Here is a 20525-nt window from a genome sequence, read left to right on the forward strand (position 1 = left end):
TAAACAAACATTTTACTAACAATACATTTGGAGAGTTTCAATGGAATTGGTTCTTTAAAGCTGCTGTGATCAATACTACTACTCATAGTAACAATGCGAATAGTGTCGAAACAGAGAATCATCATCCAACTCAACATTTTCCCCACCATGGCTCTACACAACCGTTGTTTTCTTTCCAAAAAATTATAAACTTAAAAAGGCGCAATATGCGTGTCCAGCACCAGACAGCCACAGTATTAACAGCGTAAGAGACAGATATTTCTGTCAGGTTGGATGTGTAAATTAGCCAGTGTTTGCCAATATTCTTTCCCATATTTAACTTAAAGGTGTTTGATATGTTGTTGTGTTTACAGCTGCTTCACGTGGACACAAAATTAGTAATTAAAGGAGGTTCAAAGGGGATTTGTGACAGTTTGTACTTTCAGATACATTCTTGTGGAAAGTCCTTTTTTTGCCTGAGATGTGACGACTATTGTATGGAAGACTACAGTATATCTGCAAGTCTAAGGAAAATAAATGCATTCAATTGTTTTTTTCTGGGAAGTCTTTCTTTAAGTAAAATAAGAACATTTCTCCTTATGATCACTGGTAACAAACCAATTGATTCCCTTTTGGTTAGATCCTTTTCGATGCGTTACAGAAATAAGAGATGATGATTCCACCGAGGCCGTTCTATTTCCTCTAAGAGCTATGTTACAACACTCTGTTCTCATTCATTTGAGTGCACACTTGCTCCCTCATATGTTATTCAAATGTATTTTAATTGATTTTGTTTGTGTCCAACTCGCAGTTGGCCAACATACACTTACATACACAACGAGAATACACACATGGCAGTGCCAGAAAGAGACCAAGGGTGAAGAGGGGGAAAGAGAAAATTAGCATATCTGAGATCATGTGCTGCAGGTCTGTTGAGTGCAGATCCTCAGCAGCTTAATATGCCTGGGGGGATATAAGACCTGTCAATCTCTAAGGTATGAACAAATCATTGGTGAGAGATGTATTAAACATCAATGTATTTCCTCTCGTGTACCTGCGTACACTCCTGAATTATTAATGAAACGAACAAGAAAGTTGTAACAGCCAACTACAGTACCTACAACAGACTTACAGTTTCTACAAACCCAAGTAATGACTCAGGGAGATACCCCTCATTACTATATACTTCAGACTGATCTAAACTTCCTCCTCTTTGTGTTTTACTGAGCACACATCGAGCCAAATTTTAACTTGGCCTCTAAACGTGTTGTCGAGCCCCCGTCTCCATGCTCAGTGAGATCAATGGTTTCAGTGTGAGAGGATGGGGTGTGTAATCTTGAATCGGAGGGACCAGCAGCTTTCCAGAGTCCTCTCCCCATCCGAAGCCCAGGCCAGAACTGCATGAGTCATTAGTTGCTTGTGATTAGTCACCACACAGGCACACTGAGACAAAGGCTATCTGTGTCTTTGTGTGCAGAAGTGAATAAATGATGCAGCTCAGTTCTCTCTCCCTCAGCAGTGTGCCTCTTTTCTGTTTGTAATTTCTTGAGCAATTAGTGTTAATGCACTCCGGTGTTAATGTCCCTTTTATGGCACCGAATCTCGACTGAAACATACTACCACTGTATACCCCCCCCCCCCCGTCTTTACAATTCTTTAAAGGGCCCATATTATGCCCCCTTTTACACAAGTCACATTGGTTTTCAGGTGTGTGAACTACATGTCTTTGCCATTCCATGTCAAAACACCTCAAGGATCAAGCCACACAGCACCCTCCTCTTTCTGTATAAACAGCCCTGTGAGACTACGGTCGATTCCAGCGCTTTCCTGCTCACTCCTCGCCCCCCTCCCTTCGCGTTCCGCCTTGCTCCGCCTCGCTCCGCCTTGCTCCTCCCCGGGTCTGCTGCGCAACTACAGCGCTGCGCTGCCATGACAACAATCGCACGTAACAAGGCACAAACAGGACGTAGAGACCCGGGAGGTACAGCGAACACGTTCCCCATAATTACACACAGAGCACAAGGGGCTGGGCGATAGAACGTTAACGACATCCCGGCCGGTAGCTCCGCCGATAGCCGCTCGTCGTCGTTCGCTTGCGGGGAGAAAATGATGGCGTAGACGCGATCTCTTTTTCCGCACTACAAGGGGGAGGTGCTGCTCAGGTTTGGGGCGTGGTCGCCGCAGTAGCAGGAGTCAACTTACGTCACTTGACGCCCGGGCTGTGAATGGCTCGTTTACAGACCGTCTGCACGGCCAACCCAAACCACGAATCAACGACACATTGTCTTCTTTTCATTCTCCGTGGGCTGGCAGACACCCCAGATAACCAAATATACGTGGAGACAGGCTGAAAAGGTGCCCGGAGCATAATATGGGCCCTTTAATGAAAATTGCTTCTGTGTAAGCTGAAATTCAAATTTCAGACAAACCCATTGGGGATGGACTCGCTACAGCATGTTTTTTTTCACACATGGCAAATTAAGAAGAGCTGTAAAGGCTCAAGCGCTGCCTTCCTGAAGATATTCATCTTAGAGGTGTCTGAGTGTCACAGCAGTGATAAAATGACCTTCCTCTCATTCCCCTTCCTCTCCCTGCTCAACACTTCGTCTGTCACTCATCTGGAGTTGTTATTCTGCTGTTCACTACGTCACTCTCGGGACGTAATAGGTGAGACATGATTATTTTTTTATAAAGGGTATGAGAGGAATCACCTTCCCCTGTCAGGCTCCAGCAAACTGACAGTTTGACTTTTTTCTGTGAAACGGATTTTTGCTCCGTCCTGAAGTCTAATAATATAGATTTATCCAAAGTCCTCAAGCCTCTACTTTTAAACTACCTCATATTCCAAGACATTAAATCTGCTGCTCCCTGTTATCATGTCATTGCCCTCAAACTGTTTTGGAACTTAAAAGATAAAAAAGTATAACCAGACATTTATTTTCCCAATTTTCTGTCAAATACCAAGCAGAAAAAGGGAAAACATATGATGTGCGAGAAAATTGTTGCACAAATGTATTTCCACAGCCAAAATCACAAAAGCAAAACTGTAAGGTTCAATGGTGTGTTCATCTGCTCTAACATAAACTGGAAAGGTTAAACACTGCAGCAGAGTTTGGTAGAAGTAAGTGGAGTATTACTTCTAAATATCAAAGACTATTTAATTATCTAACTGCATTATTAGTGGGGTTGCAGCTTATGTTACGAAAAAAAGCCTTGCTCAGGACTGACACATCCACAGAGTTTGGGCTCTGGTCTGTTCTGTGTTTGGTTTGGGAAGGTTTACACACCAGACACTCAGTCACAGCTCCACATTTACCAAAACTCTGTGTCCTCATTCTCCAATCTTTCCCAGTTTAGATAAACATACTATTTGAAAATGTGAATGACGAAACAAATCTGTCTTTTTGCACAAACGGCTATTTCTAGTGTATCATGTACTATTGCCATTGGATGTATACTTGGGTGCTAAAAAGTCTGGAGACAGAATTTCACTTTAAGATTAGCTGGCTAGCTACAAAGCTAGTGTGATGCTGTACCCGCAGCCACCCAGTTGAATTAAAAAAAATGTCAAAGGTCACTCAGTCTCCCCACACAAAATTCAGATTCAAGACCAGTTTAAAGTTCCACACACTCTCACATCATTATCGCAGGTTTTGGAAGTTACTTTGCAGTCGCCTTAAATTAACAAACACAACCAGTCAATTTTCCGTTAGTATTTTGTTAATCCAGTAATTGGACCATCATATTCTAAATGAGGCACACACATTTGGTTGACACTGTTTTGTCAGTTTGTTGTAGTAATTCGATTTTCTTTGTCTTTGATTTACCGTGTGTCTGCTGCATCAGTCCTCTTTCCTGGTTTGGGCAAAAGATGTGACTCAGGGTGGAATCGACTTAAATGCAGGGGCCCAGTAATTGGACCAGACCAAGAGCTGTGTTAGCATGGGGGGGATGGGGTGTCTTTGTGTAGAGTTTTAGCTGTTGCCTATGTTATTTCCCCCTATTGTTTCAAAATGGTCTGATCAGCCAGTATATATGTCTCCCCCGGTTTCATTTGTGAGTGGTTTGATTTGGTTCTTGGTTTGGGTAGATAACTCTGGTTCACACTCCATCATACTGTAGTAGGTGGTGCTAATGAACCATAACGCTGTCATGTTTTGATAATGATTGCTGATTGTTACATTCTTTTCCTTGCTACTTTACACATTTGGTTGCAATCAGCAAAACTGAATCTAATATTTAACAGAGAGGCCAAGCACTAGTGTTTGTATTGTGTTGTCTTTTCATTTGTGTTTTAATATGTTGTGTTTATGTTTTCTGTACATGAACACAGAAGGTGAGATTCTGTGACTTGCCTTCTGCATTGGTGGCTTGATGTGGGACTCTATGGTAGCTGTACTATTATAGTGTTATACTGTACAGTATGTGTGCTTATGTCATCAATCAACATGGGACCCAACGTGGCCTGATTAAGTAAACCTACACACGCATACGCACACGTGCACACACACTGTCAGCAAAAATAACTAATAAAACACTTTCCATGATTTTTCTAAAAGCAATTTTTCCGACCAAGTGCAGAACAAAAGGCCATTTGGGTCGAGAGGCCAATACACTACTTGCATGCGTCACGATGATCATGAGGCTTCAACAGATTGACAGCTTAGTGCTGAAACATAATGTCTGCCTCGTCTGTTGCCAGCCTCATCTGTCAGCTCTCTTTGGATCCCTGTCACTCTGCTCACTGGCTCTTACAATGAGCCAGGAATGCATCTTTTCAGGCAACATCGTGAAAATGTGTCAGATGGACAACCACATTGATGTCCACTGAAGCATTTTAGAGACTTCTGGCTCCTTTTCTCCTCAAGACACAACTGTGCCTTTGAAAGTGAGGAGGGGCGATTTAGAGGGAGGCGTTGACAACATCTGATGTCTCGTCCCTAACAAAAGGTGGTAGTGGTTAGTATGCAGCTGGTGTGACTGGATGGCTGGTGCAGTGGTATGTTGTAAAATCCCCCGGGGTAAAACTTTGAATGGCGGCTGTCTATAGAAACACTGTTTGCATGTTGTATTGCATCCATAGAGATGTCCATAGGCTGAACTCTGAATTCTGTTGCTGTGCATAGTGGCAGGGGCCCCTGCCAGTCCCGGGCACTCGTATATAACACCCTCCAATGCTCTCTGCTTGCAAGACTGGGCAAACTCCTCAGTGTCATGACCCACTCCAAACCTTTAGAAATCCCTTGTCACCCACCCAGCTAGCTCCACCAATGGTTCAGGCCTTCAATATGTAAAGAGTCCAACAGCTCGACCCCAATCTGTCACAGCCCATCATGAGGTCCTAGCCCACCTTTATGGTCAGATGCCTCAAAGTGTGTGGCACAGCGGGGTTTCATCCTCACCAGAATCCCCCCCCCCCCCTTTTTTTCATAAAGACCCACTCGGTTGCCCGAAATAAAAAAAACTAATTGTTGTTTAATGACAGTATTGTTTGGCAGGTGTCACCAAGTGCTTTACAATCTGAGGAATGTTTTTTTTTGACTCACACGCTCCACTTTAACACGGCTGAACATTTAACTGGGCTTTCACATGGTCGGAGAAGAGAGCCACCATTATTCCTGTAATTTATAAAGGGTTGAGCAGCTGTTGCACAACCTTCTTTTCTAAAAATCAGGGATGCTGTTTGGTGAGTTACTGTTACCTTGGTGCATGCAAAGAGGACATTTGCTTTCTTGGAATAATGATTTACTTCATGTGAAGTGAAATCTAGAGAGTGCAATCAAGTTGGACTAATTTCTGCTCTAATGGTTTCAGGTTCTCTTCTAACAAACCTCTGCTGGTTATGCCTGTGAAGTCAGGAAAGTAGAAGGAACCAATTTTTCTCCTCAAGAAAGTGAAAGTCCCCTTCAAATCAACATTGCTTCTTAAAGCCAAGCTGTGTTTACTTCCTACAACATACCCTCCTCTTCATCTCCATTACACACCAGTGCGGGGCAATAAAGCTCTGTCTCAGGCCTCTCCATTGAACCGAGACGCTTCGGGCCCCAAGCCAAATACTCTGGCAACGTCAGCAGCCCATTTCTGATGTGTGGTAGAATTTGCTCTATGTGATGCAGCAGGAATCACTTTTTCACTGCAGTGCACTGAAAGTTAATTTCGTTTTATACTTTGGAGAAAGACAAATTTGGTTTTCACAGGAATGAATTCAGTCTTCGTCACTAGATACATTACCCTGTCTGGCATCAGGATCAAATCACTCTTCACTGCATCTGATTTTAGCTACAGTACAACAGTGTTGGATACCATTATATCTATTAGTAATACAGGCAGCTGTAGCTCAGGTGGTATAACGGGTGATGGGTGAAAAATGTAAGTCACTGTGGAAAAAAGCATCTGCCAAATAAATGTAATGTGTCCAATAGGGCAGGGTTCAAAGGTCACCTTGTCTCACTGCAGAGCCAACGCTTTACAGTCTCTCACACATACAACGGTCTAAAGCTCCCTGGCTGCCAAATGCTGAATGATTACTCAGTTAAGCTCCAATGATCTGTGTCTGCATCCCCAAGTGGCCTCGTAGATGCAGTTATTTATTTGTTATCATAATATTAGAGCAATAATAATTGGATTTGATACATCATCTGTTCCTGTTTGTGATACTGTGTGCATGCGCTACTCAGTCACTTAATGTGCCTCCGATTGGCTTTTCATTGATTCAGTGCTCAAGGCATGGTCGCTACGGTCACAACAATAAATGAGGGGAAAAGCAGAGAAAATATGGGTTATCTTCCCCTTCAGCATTGGTTCTTGTGTCCGTAAGATTTCGTGCTGCTGCTGCTTAAACACCTGTTGTAGCTTCTTAGATAATGGTTACCTCGACTTGTGAAAACGTGCTTTCTTGGTAGACGACTCATTAAAATGAATGACATGCAGCCAGGTGTGTGCAAACATCACCAACAGATTTAGAGAAAAAAAAATTACATTTCCATCAGGTGAAAACTCAATTTTTCTCAATTTCCAGCTTTTTAACGAAGAAACACCACTTTGTTTGTGCCACAGCTGGATGGATATGAAATGGTCCAATTTGCATCATAAGGGGTTTGACAAATCAAACAGCTGTGAAGATTTTTCACACAGAAACACACGCAGGAGCAGGCAGCAGCCCTTCATCTGTTCATACAATTAAAAAATAACCAAACTGTTTCACGTGGCAAAAACATGGACTGCCCTTGTGGAATGATTCCAACTCAAATACTTTACAATGTCTTGGAGGGGAAATTGTGGATATCAATGCTTGGGGTGATAACATTTATAACATTTAAAACAGTTTGGCATGTGCAGTGTAACTAAATCTGATCCAGTGCTTCACTTTCGTTTTCTCCTCTTACTACTGATTCAAACTAACTTCCCACTCTCTCTCTCTCTCTGCAGGTCCAGGATGGTTCTCACTCTGTGTGCTGCTGGGCGGCAGATCATCTTTGTTCTGATGCTGCTGCTCTGTTTAGGCTTGGGTGAGTTCTCTGTCGCCTGCCTCCACTCTTTGTCTCCCTCGACCGCTTCATCTTCGAGTGCTGCAGCAACTAATCAGCACTTTAAGATATGAAGGAATAACAGTCAGTGGTAACAGAGTGAGAGTGTGAGGAGTGAAAGAAGAAGGAGGTATCGGAGAAGAGGAGAGAAAGAAGACGGGATGTGAGGAAGGAATTAAGGAAGCTTGACCAGAATACAAAAACAAAAGGGTTCCCACATTAATTTTTCCATAGACAACATACACAAGGCAGGTCTGCACTAATCTAAACGTCGTAAGTGAAAGCTGACACCGTGAGGATTTGCAGACATGCTCGGTGGGCCTGAGCTGGAACACCTCCAAACCCATTTGTGCAAATTTAGCTGACCATCTGTTCAATCACAACTATGCATAAAATTCACAATTATTGAACAGAAAGAAAAAGCATGTCAGAGCAGTGTGCCTCTGGTGGATATTATCGAAGGTATGAGGTCCCACTTTCAGCCTGCCGACTGCCTGTAGTAAAGATTAGTTGCTCTCCTTAATTACGTTTCCTCCAATTGGCAGGCATGGTGGGAGCTGGTCGGCCTGCTAGTTTCTCCTTTCCTAAAATGTGCAAACAGCATCTCTCATTTAAAAAATTAAAACATAACCTTAGGTAATGTTCTGACAGGAGAAAGTTTTGAATCCACATTCAATCACTTGCACGCACGCAAACACACACACACACACACACACACACACACACACACACACACACACACACCTACAGTAATCCAGGCAAAAGGTAAAATTATGTCGCAGGTACTGAAATTCCACATTCTGTATTTGAACCTGATATTACTCTTAAATACAAGGACCAGACAACATTCGGCTGTAAAAGCCAAATTTTTTAAATTTGTATTATTTCACCTTTGAGATTGTTATATCCAAGATCATCTCCTTAAAGTTTCCTTCAAATACTATAACAAAGTATCACATTTTACCGTCCACTGGATTGATACCAGTTAATGGTAAACACTGCATATCGACATACTTATGTCCAGTCTGATAATTAAACTAAGGGGTTTAGCCCCATGTGATCCTGTATTTAAATGACTGCAACATAAATATCAATAGGCATTAATTAAACTTAACTAAGGGCCCACAAGGGCTTTGAAGCACAGAACGAATACAAATGATTCCTCGCCAGTGCTTTTCAACAACATGACAGCTGAGCAAACTGCAAAAAAATTAAAAAACGAATTCGCATTCAGCATTTTGAATATATAGATTTATTGCTATAGTAGTACTTGGTCCTGGGTCTTTACGATGCTTGTGGGCAATAATTATTTCAAAATTTATGGGAAAATAATATTTTGGCATGAAATGGTCAAATCCAATCTGTAGATTCAGTTAAGAAACATTGATAAAAACCCTGCTTGCAGTTCCCCTGAATCTCTGGAAGAGGACTTACAGGAATAAGAGATGGCATCTGGTAATGACAGAGTGTCCTTTCATGTCACTTCCAGCTCTCAGCTCCTCTTTTCGGGCTTTTGTTCCATCTGTCACCACCATGCTACAGGATAAACATGTCATGCAGATTCTCTCAATTTCCTCCATTCAGTTTCGTAGACTCCCTCCCTCCCTCCCTCCATGTCTCTGTCTCGTTCCTGCTCTCCGTCATGTTCTGCCTCTCATGCTTTTCGCTGGTATTTGTGATTCTGTGATTACATCTGATTTGCTGGGAAGCCAGCAGCGGCGTTCCTCAGCACAGGGAGACGCTCTCAGGGGGGCTCAGCTGAAAGCCGTCCAATATAAATGCAGATGGAAATATATTTCAGGGATTCAATTCCACCATGTGCAATATTCCAAATGAGGCTTTGCACAGGTTCTCTTGTTAAGCTTACATTGGCTTTCGACCCACTAGTGTATTTGACTAACTGGGAAAATTTGAATGGAGCAGAGAAGGAAGAAAAAAAAATCCTAAACCATTTTTTTTTTAATGTAAACCGATTCTTTGTGCTGTTATGTTGACACTATAGAACAATACAGTCCATATCACTCCTTGACTTTGTGAGCAGAATATGACTTTACTCTGGATTATTAATGAGTAGACAAAAATTAGACAAGTTTATAACAAAAATGTAACCCAAGGTCCATTAATCAACATCTCAAAGTCTTCTTCAGCAGAGGGAGTGTGTCATAAAGATACAATATGCAAATTAATTAACTTAGGAAAAAAAAATGAAAGCCAGTTATGTTAAAGTAAGGTCCACAGAGGACAAAGCCAGAGAGATGCTCCTTGGACCTGGTTGGTTGGATGATAATGTCCATGTAGAGGATCATGTTGTCATGGTTACATTGAACCTGTATACCATGGCAACCACACTGGTTTGCCAGTGAAATAGCTGATATCAGGCTGCAGAACCATGAACCTAACTCCTACAGTGACCTTGCCTTTACACTGTTACAATGTTTCTTTGGCCTGAAATTGATTTAAATTAATTTTTCAGAGTGACAGTAGAAGTCATTTGTGTGAACAGTGATAAAATTGATAGGAAATAAGTAATAATATATAAATAATATATGAAAATGTAAATAATTAATTTGAGCCCGTGGGCCACTATGGGTTGTGTTCGTTTGCTGGAGTGTGAGACACTGCTAATGAATCCCGGAGGTATGAAACACCTTGTTAGAAACTTCATGACAATCTACACTTTCCATAAACCTTCTTGACTTCTATATGCACAATATGGCATTCACCCCAGTCAACGAGCAGACTTATTCATGTCTGTCAAAAATAATGTATCTGCTGAGCCTTCTCTCAATGTAGATGTATACAATTAGTGAATCATAATTACAGGAAATTATGTACTGCGCCTTTTCTCTCCGTCTCTTTCTTCCCTTGCAACATGTGTCATTACATCGTCCAATTATGTTCCGTTCTCTTGTCGTTCCTCTCCAGGTGAGACCTCCTCCATAGTGAACATGCGTAGGATCACCCATCCTACTGTACAACAAACACTGGCAGGGAAAGCCGTCCTCCCCTGTGTGTTCACCCTCCAGACCAGCTCCTCCGGCCAGCCCCCCCACCTCCTGTGGACTCGCACCAGGCCACCGGCAGGAGGACAGGAGGCGCCTGCAGAGCAGATTGTGCTTTCAGCTAAAGGTAAAACACATATGTGAAGGGACCTTATTTAGCTGTTGATAAAGATCTACATTACTCTGCCTTACGCAGTCAATGACATTCCCACACTTGCAACGATCTTTTGACTATGTGGATGTGGGTCTTTCACAGACAGTTATCTCCTGACTTCGCAGTCCTGCTAAGCCCAGAGTAATTGAATCTAAAGGCCTCACAAGAGAGAAATTTAAGCTGACTATAGCAGCTCCTGGATTTAAAGTAATAAACTTTTTTATTGTGGTTTTCCACAAACACACACAAACCAAATCTGCCAGAGTGGAAAAGTACAGGTCAGGTACAGATTGAAATAATGGACGTTTATTGACTTTTAAAAAAAAATCTATATAGTTTTAGCGTCTTTATGTTCATTGTTTTAGTTTGCACCAGACACAAAGTTGGCAACTTGCTGGTTAACCTAGTGGAGCATTTAGCAACTGATGAGCCAGATATTCCCTCAAGTTGAGCTGAGAGAGAGTGCAAGTTTGACCTGCATTTCTCGCGTGACCAGGAAACGAAACTCCTAACTGCTGGATAAAAAGTTTGCATTGAATTAAAAGGTGATCATACATTGTGATTGTTTCTGATGCCCCCCAAAAACATCAGGAATCTTATTGAATCTGAAGGCTTCCAAAGCAAAACAATGATGTGGATCTGAACAAGCTGACAACCGTACCTCCCACAATTTCCAGGATTTTAGAAAAGTTTGTTATCTCCCTCTATTCAACTGCGGTCCCTTAATGTTTATTTTCTATCTTCAAGACCTTCAGGATGCCAGTAGACGTTTGTAATGAACAAAGCTCTTCTTCTGTGCCAAAGGTGATGTAATCAAGCTGAATAAGGCTTTCAGTGGCCGCGTCATGCTGCCAGGATACACTGCCAATCCTCTCAATGCTACCATGGAGATCTCCAGCCTCCGTACCAACGACTCAGGCACTTACCACTGTCAGGTTGTCATGGGTAACGACTATGAGAGAGACGCTGTGCCCCTGGTGGTCTCCGGTAAGTGCAGCAGTCACTTTCATTGTGAGAAAAGTTCAGTGCTGCAACTCCCCGAAGGAAACATTTAAACTAAGCAGAAATGCTTCTGAAAGACTGAGCAGCGTTCAGACAAAAGCCTTTAAAATTCTTCTTCTAACTTTATTGATTTTTGTGTTTTATTGCATTCAAGGCTTGTTGTGCTAATGCGAGATAGATGATGGCCGCTTTAAAACAGGAGCACGGCCAGCGCCTTCTCAGCGTTTTATTTAATTAAACATTAGTAACATTGATTCGCCATATCAATATCATAATGACTGACTCAACATAGCTTGCACTTCTCTGTTTGTGTTGTTGGTATTACGCGGCTTTCCACTTGAGTTAATGTGTTATTCTATTAATTAAAAGTGTTTGGACCGAGCACCAATCACAACTTTTCTGTTTGCTCAGATGTGAAATTTTGAAATTGCCGAAACTCGCTCAGTGGTAGATTAATGCGTTTGTGGCCACAACAACATGCTCATTGATTACATCCCACTAATATACAGATTTTAAACCCAACTGCGCTGGTGCACCTCACAAATAAGAGAAATTGTAAAAGTTTACCTCAACGTCTTTCCGTCTAGGCGTGGTGTTTCACTACCAGGCCGCCAGCGCCCGTTATGCCCTCTCCTTTACCGACGCACAGCGGGTCTGCCAGGAAAACTCTGCTGACATCGCCACACCAGCACAGCTGTGGGCAGCGTACTACGATGGCTTCGCCAGCTGTGCAGCCGGCTGGTTGGATGATCAGACCGTCCGGTGAGAAGCCATCTAATAACTTCCTTCTGCTTGTCACACCCCCACATTGTTGCAAGTGAGTTGCAACAAGCCCTGCTTTGCTTTGAAGCAGGTCTCAGACATTTGTGCTCCCATATCAGCTTCTGTGCTCTTAGCTTTTCTACATCACGTCAGAGCGATGTGAGGAATAAAAAAAGGTTTTCTCATTGTTTATAGGTTAGGTAAACGATTAAAATCAGTGAAATGATCAGCAAATAATCATTGGCTGTAACATTAACATTTAAAAAGATGTGTAATCATTTGGTCACAAAATATCATAGAAATGCTGAAAAGTGCACATCACAATTTCATAGAACCCAGAGGACTCTTTACACAGAGCACTCAGGAAACTAATAGATTTTCAAATCTGAAACCAGTACATTTTGGGCAGTTTGGTAAATATGCTTATTGGCTCTCTGACCAAGTGTTAAAATGAGAAGATTGACATCACTTTAATGGCTCTAAAAATAAAGCTGACCCAAACAGCTGGTTAGCTTAGCTTTGTTTATAGACTGCAAACAAGGGTCCTCCAAATTCAAGGAAGTTCAACAATTCCTAGAAATTGATTATCAAAACTATTTTTTTTATTAATTGACTAATTAATTCAACTTTATTTTGAAGACTGCTGTATGTTTTTTTATAAATATGCCTGCCGATTCTCTCTCATGAAGACATTTTCTTTTGTTTGTGTACTGTTTGTTTCCTCTCTCTTCTTGAATCCTCTGCTGCTTAAATTAATAATCAGTTATTTTGTTTTCGTCACCTAATCTGCCTCTGGATCATGTTCTTATTTCTGTCCCTGTTGTTTCTTTGCTGTTAATTGTATTTTAATCTATTCTAATCCATTGCCCTTTAAAAGAGAACACAAAATGGGAATTTATTCTGAACTGACATTTAAAGTCTTAATGAGAATATAAGTTTTGATATGTGAGCTAAGATAATGTCCGTACAGTAAAATGTCCACAACATATTCCTTCTCCTCATTGCCTTTGATTAGTCAAAAGAAACCCTAATCCCAAATGTATTCCCATTTATGACTCCCACATGTTCGTCTCCACAGTTATTCTGTCCAGCTGCCAGAGCTTGGTTGCCATGGTCACAAGGAGTACTCTGCTGGAGTGAGGAATTATGGGAAGAGGGACCCAAAAGAGCTGTTTGATGTGTACTGTTTTGCAAAAGAACTGGATGGTACACACACACACACACACACACACGCACACAAAACACCACAGCTTTACACCGATGTTTGCATCATATTCTGTTTCAATATTGAAGGAAAAGTCTGACAATATTCTTTTGTATTCCAATGAAAATACATAAAAGCAACAATAAATATGTGTTATTGTTTCTAGGGCCCAAATGTGTTGCCCCTGGTTGTTCAAAAAACACATCAGTGACTCACCCCTTTGCACTCTGAGGCATGTTACTTCATTAAAATGAAAATGGGTACTGTGCAACAAATGCATATTAATTCACGGCTAAGAATAGTCCCTAACAAATGCAACATACTCCTTTTTGAGAAATGTTTGGTAAAAAACGCAGTGCCCAGTTGCTTTTATGTTTTAAAATAAGAATCAAACATTGTATTGTGACATGCTTATGATGCCTTTAATAGAAATCCCAGAGGGTTCATCTGCTCCCACATTCATGTCTCCCTCCTTCAGGTGAGGTGTTCCACTCCTCGGTCCCAGGTAGGCTGTCTCTGTCTTCGGCCTCGGACCGCTGTGTGTCCCTCGGGGGACAGCTGGCCACAGTGGGGCAGCTTTATCTGGCCTGGAGGGCCGGCCTGGACAGCTGTGCCCCGGGCTGGCTGTCTGATGGCAGCGTCCGCTACCCGGTGACCTGGCCTCGCCCGGACTGCGGAGGGACCCAGCCGGGAGTCCGCACGGTCCCACCCAACAGCACCGCTGACAACACCACAGTGCTATATGATGCTTACTGCTACAGAGGTATTTTAAAATAGGAGGAAAATCAATGACAGAATTTTTGTATAGTACTTTTGCTCATGGAAAAGGCCTAACTCATTGTGGATTTTTAAACCAGCAGTAAAAGGTGGATACATCTACTGCACTATTGGAAAAACCCTGAGTAAATGTCATTATTTAGGCTATGAAGATGAAATAGGCCTCACAAATTGATGAATTCACATTTAACTACCATTTCACTCTCAAGAGAAGCATTGATGTTGGTGTGGAAGCTTCAAGTGCTATTAATGCAGGTTCAGTCTAAAAAATGACATTGTGGCTCTGGCAATTCTGATTTCTGATCCACATTATCTATCCCACCGTCATGTACAGTACTGTATCTGTGAAACATCTGGATCGACAGAAGAAGTGAGACAGGGAGAGAGAGAGAGAGAGAGTAGGAGGACAGTATGTCAATATCTCGATGCTCATATCCACTTGAAGCTCGTGTATTGACTGATTTTAGCCAATTTGTGCAAAATTAAAACAGTAAAACTTGATGAAGGTTGCTGCCATGTGGACAGCAAATCTTGTTTAAACTTGTCAACTTGTTTCCTAGGGAACATGGAGAGTACAGACTCCATCGCTCAGATCTACACCTCTCTGTGGAAGCCCTGGAGCTACCTCACAGGCTCAAGTGAAGCTACCTCTACCGGGACAGACAGCCCCGGCCTGACTACACAGCAAACCATCACTACAAGAGGTTTGACATTTGTCTGTGGTTCGAAGATAAGAAGCAGCAACTGATTAAAGCAGACAGTCAACCATCCCATCAGTAAATTTAGTCATACAGTAGCAACGATACACGTCATTGGGTATAATATAATGTTTTTTGCACTTACATTCATGCAGGATCCTCAGATGTCAGTGATGGACCTTCCAACTGGACAGGATTGGTTGACCTTGAAGAGGAGTCCACTCTTCACAGCACTGATGCATGTGAGTCTGATTACTAATATTGATCTCTGAAAAAAAAAGAAAAAGACTGCTTGTATTGACCCAAGATACTCTGGATTATCATCCATCCGTTTGTCTCCTCAGCCACAGACCCTTGGTCCTCAGAGTCTTCGGGATCCTATGTGACCCTTCAGCTAGTCCCAGGACAGAGCTCCTTCGACTGGGGAGAGCCGCTGGAGCCTGGTCCCGACTCAGAGGAGTTTCTTCAACCGCCAGTTCACCCAACTCCGGCTGAGAAGAAGGTTGGTCTTAAGCATTTTATCTGTAGAAAAATACGGCATTGCTGAATCCGCTAACTTTCTGTCCTTTCTCTCATTAATTCAGGTGATCTCAAAGATTGTCAAATCAATCTGGAAGCCTTGGAACTACCTGGCGGGGACTGAAGATGAGGAGGGAACCCAAGTGCCCAATGGAAAGGAGGGGGAAGAGGAGACAACTACAAAAAAGACTGATGAAGTTTCAAATTCGTCCAGTACAGCATCACCAGGTATGTGGATTATTACTATTTTGAATCACTCAACTGTTAACTGGGATTTAATCCCCCATGGCGCTCATGTGCTACTGAATCACCTTGTAAAAAGAGAAGAAAAAGAAAAAGAGCTCCATACTGTTTGAGTTGTATCAATAAGACTTCATGACAGTATATGTTTGAGTATGTATTTTGAGCATACTTCTGCACGCTTACTTTCAAGCCTTATCCATGGTAAAACCGAATCAAATGTAATCCCCCCCGTCATAAATAGCAATGGGTCTTGGCAACTCAAATCAACTAATGTAAATAAAATAATGGGATTATTTTATAAAAAAGTCTGCAGCTCAGATTGCACATCTTTCGTTGAGTCCAGATTATAATCTTCTCTGGATATCTGCAAATTAGGCATTTTCTATTTTTTCTGTTTCCTTTTCTGTCAACCTCCCTTGTAGTGACGTAGAGGAATTTAACCTAATGGGAAAGACAAAATGTGAAATGTTTCATGTCACTATTTTGTAAACTTCTTGGCTCCTCAGAAATATCTATTTTTTTGTAAATGGGAAAGAGATTAACTGAATATATTGAACTGAACACTGACAGACAGGTGGTTATAGAGACTCTTCATACAGACCACATGTCAGCCCTGTAACCTTGTACAAAATAAATCATCCCCTTTCCAGGAGCCACATGAAGACAAGGTGGAGCAAAGCAAAGCATTTATTAACATCGGTCATGGCCAATTTGATAAAGGCCCTGTGTTTCTTTTAGTAAGAGGTATATATATATATATATTGCCAAGTAAGGCTAGTTTATCAGAGCAAGGGATCTCAAACCCCATAATCTCTTTAAGAATCTCCATTATTGAGTCCAATAATGTTTCAATTTATTACATTTCCAGAACGAGGGATTAAGGTGATTTTGCATCTGGGGCCGAGCACAGAAATGGATTCATTTATCTTATGGCGTCTCTGGCGTAAAGTAGGTTCTGTGCATGTTGTACTGCAAGAGCTTGTGGTGACTGTTAAATGAGAATAAGAGAATATCAGTGGTTTTTCACACAGTGATAGCCAGTCGCAGTCCTCAAATGTACTGCCCAGGTCCTTCTCCCGTTTGGTCCTTGGAGCCAAATGTGTCTGTCTTTAGCTGCACGTCCATTATTAACACTGGGAACAGACATTGTGGGTTGAAAACTTCTGGTTTCCTTCAAACATAAACACATGCACACTCATCAGTCTGTATTTCCCCTCCTCATTCCTCAGGGGACTCTGGGGTTTACCGGTGTTTACGTGCTTGCCATAGAAGTGGTGAAACTGTGTTACAGAGTTGTGTGTGTGTGTGTGAGGAGTTTGAAACCTATTATTTTTGACTTCATTCACAGTTTAATGAAGAAGTGAAGTGTTTTTAAATGCGATAATGACATGATAATCTCTTCAAATTTCAACAATGTCTTCACAGCTCAGAGATTAGCTGTCATGACACCGGAAACATCAAGATGGTTGAATTGTTCTGAAGTCGGCAGTGTTAGGAAAGAAAACTGTTTTTGACAAAATAGCACTATATTCACATTTATTTTGGATGCAATTTGAACGGCGGATATTGGTTGTCGTGACCTTTTAATAAAAATTCCAGTAATAACGACTTGGTGGTTCAGATGAATAACATTTCCACGTCCAAAAAATGTCAATTAGGTTAACTCTGACATGACATGAACACGGTGTAATGTTTTTTTGAAAACAATTTAATGTAGCCCTGTAATTCTATCCATGCCCGGTATACAATGTTCTATAGTTATATTTATTCAAGTTACAACAATGTCAAACATACCGTAGAGGGAAATGTTCAACTCTATTCTGACCTTTTCTTTAAATGTTTGTCTTCCGTGTCCACAGAGCTTTGCTTGGTAGAGTTGATGATATTGAAGTGCAAGTACAGCGACAGAGAAACACAGCTGAAGGATAGCTCAGACAGCTTTGAAATGTTTTTGTCTCCCTTGGCAAGACAGACACAATCCATAATATGTATTTTTACTTTGTACATCACTGCTGGCTTTGTCTTTTGCACTTTTCTCTCTTGTTTGCAAAAATTGCATCCCTGACTTCACTCCTGGTTTTCTGTTTGTTTGTTTTGTGCCCTCCGCAGGTTTGTTTTCCTGGGGAAGTTCATCGTTCAGTGGTCCCTCCAAGGAGAACACTACACCAGCCAGGGAAGACTCACCCACTCGTCCGGCGTCTACTTTGGCCGCCTCCAGTATTCCTATGACTACCAAGAGCAACACAGGCCTGGAGGATTCAGAGATCCACACATCCACCGCTTCCAGCTTGGCACCTGAAATTACCTCATCCAGCGGCGATGCCTGGGTCCGCATTGAAGCAGAGACCACAACCCCGCCGGGTGATAAGAGGGAAGAAACAGTGACCTCCAGAGCAAGTGGTAGGGGAGGCAGAGGGAGGGGGAAGAAGAACCGAGGGGAGGACAAGCGCAGAGGAGAAGAGAAGGAGAGAGGAGAGGAAAAGGGGAAAGGAGAAGATGAGGGGAGTGGAGAACTTACCGGTGCAGAGGCAAAAGGGGAGATACAAGTCTCACGACCACCGGTTGGGACGTCTAAGCCAAGAGAAAGGTCCAGAGAAAGGTCCAGAGAGAGGGGTCACAGGAAGGGACAGTCCACTACTTCCACCACCACGACTACCACTGCCACTGCCACTGCCAGTCCTCTGGAGCCCACAGTGTTGACCACAACTGGGTCAGACAGCACTGACTTTTCTACATCCAAATCCCCGTCCACTTTACCATCAGAAACCCCATCGATATCGGACCCACGTCAACCACTGTCCTCATCTGCATCCCCATCCCCATCCCCATCACCATCCCCATCCCCATCCCCATCCCCATCCCCGTCCCCGTCCTCATCCCCATCCCCATCCCCGTCCCCGTCCCCATCCCCATCCCCGTCCCCGTCCCCGTCCCCGTCCCCATCCCCATCCCCATCCCCGTCCCCATCACCATCACCATCACCATCACCTTCACCATCGCCATCACCTTCACCATCCAAATCCGCCAAAGCTCTCATGTCCTTTTCTGACTCATCGCCATCTCAATCCATGTTAGAAACCCAAACTCCCTCCCAACCCCCTTCTCTCTCCTCATCCTCATCCCCTTCTCCATCCACTTTCTCAGCCTCACTGACTTCCCAAACCCCATCACTCTCACCATCGCCATCATCACAATCTTCCCATTCTCTGTCTCAAATGGTTGGATCAGGAGACCCATCAACGTCTCCTCAACAAGAAAACCCGGACAGCTCCGCTAACCCCCTAACGCCGCTTCACTGGGTCCCAATAAAGACGACAGGTCAGAACCGCTCTCTGGATTATCCCCCATTACTGTCAGGGACCCCGGAAGAGGAGGAGCCCGCTTGGTCTCACGCTGTGGGCTCAGGGGCCCTGTTACCTGGCAACATGGAGGAGGAGGGCAGCAGAGGATCTAACGTCAGCACCGTAACTCTGGGCCCAGCAAGTAAGAACCGTTTGTCTGTTTTTACATGTTTCACACCTCCACCTTGTTGCTAGATTAGTCATAGATAAAAGCAATATTTGAATATTAATTTCAACTGGATCAACCTAGTGAGCTCATGTGAGAATTTTTGAGAAGGCGGGCCAGAGGGTTTCCCCCCTGGAAACCTCTGATGCTTAAGTTTTGGGTTGTTTAAAGGCACATTTCACAAAGCTGAACAGAACAATGAAATGTGACAAGCGATTTAACCAATTACGCTTCCTGTCGTGTAATTAGCAAAGTAATTCTTTGCTTTTTTTTTTAAATAAGTAACATTAATGAGTAATTGATACATCTTCCTGAAAATGTTCAAGGTAAGCTCTCTGACATGTTTTCTGTTTCTTGCCTTGCTGTGTTTTTGTTGTAGCAAAGCCGTGGATTCCAGGATTTACTCGCTGACTTATTGATTTGATGTTATCACAACCAATAGAAATGTTTGTGGTGACGGAAATAAGATCCGGTTGTAAAGGAACAGAATTATCCTATAATACAGTTTTTTTATTACTGTCGCCTGACCTCTGGCCTATCTATTCATATAATTCAGTGTGTAGTCCCCGGCTACATACATTTTATTCCTACTAGAAGCAGAGCTCACAACCCTGTCACATATACTATCTGCTGATTAAGTCTGCAGCACTGTCCTGTGCATCTGAGTGAAGCTCCTGGCTGGCCACCTGGTTTACTACTTATATTTTGCTTGATAATGAGAGTGCATCAAGGAAAGAAAAAAAATAATCATATCACCCAGCCCCCTGAAAGCCCCACGGACATCATGCTATCACACGTTTCGAATGTGATTTATTTTGCTCCCTTTGAAAGCATCTCATGTCTGCAGCAGCAGGCACGGCTGAGCTGCCTGCTCGCGGTGTGCGGAGTCTGCGGATGGAAAACAGCTGTAAACTGTATCGACGAGAAGCCGAGGGCAAACCATCTGGACTACTGGTGTACAGTGTGAGGGTTGATTGATTGACAGAGAGACCCTGGAGTCATACAGGCAGAAGCCCATAAACACAGAGAACACACTGATATCCTTGGTGGAAAAAGAGGGGGGATGATACGCCTGTAGGAGATTGGACCAGAGGAACGGCTTTCAGCTTACATCTCTCTCACCCTCCTGTTCAGCCCCTGTTCAGTCCCTTG

At 42.8% G+C, this 20525-nt stretch overlaps 1 protein-coding gene across 1 annotated transcript in view; it reads left to right on the forward strand.

Annotated features, from left to right (window-relative positions):
- The window catches only part of LOC118311478 (neurocan core protein-like), a 36351-nt gene that overhangs the window by 4519 nt on the left and 11307 nt on the right, over window positions 1-20525 (forward strand). Inside the window, exons 2-12 of the mRNA XM_035635388.2 lie at window positions 7408-7487; window positions 10431-10634; window positions 11466-11648; window positions 12251-12425; window positions 13504-13631; window positions 14108-14392; window positions 14967-15110; window positions 15260-15346; window positions 15449-15606; window positions 15689-15851; window positions 17976-19349. Coding sequence (XP_035491281.2) covers window positions 7415-7487; window positions 10431-10634; window positions 11466-11648; window positions 12251-12425; window positions 13504-13631; window positions 14108-14392; window positions 14967-15110; window positions 15260-15346; window positions 15449-15606; window positions 15689-15851; window positions 17976-19349 — 2974 coding nt within the window. The 5' untranslated portion in view covers window positions 7408-7414. The remainder of the gene's footprint in view (window positions 1-7407; window positions 7488-10430; window positions 10635-11465; window positions 11649-12250; window positions 12426-13503; window positions 13632-14107; window positions 14393-14966; window positions 15111-15259; window positions 15347-15448; window positions 15607-15688; window positions 15852-17975; window positions 19350-20525) is intronic.

Source organism: Scophthalmus maximus, chromosome 5 (genome assembly GCF_022379125.1).
Source record: "Scophthalmus maximus strain ysfricsl-2021 chromosome 5, ASM2237912v1, whole genome shotgun sequence".
Lineage (NCBI taxonomy): Eukaryota > Metazoa > Chordata > Actinopteri > Pleuronectiformes > Scophthalmidae > Scophthalmus > Scophthalmus maximus.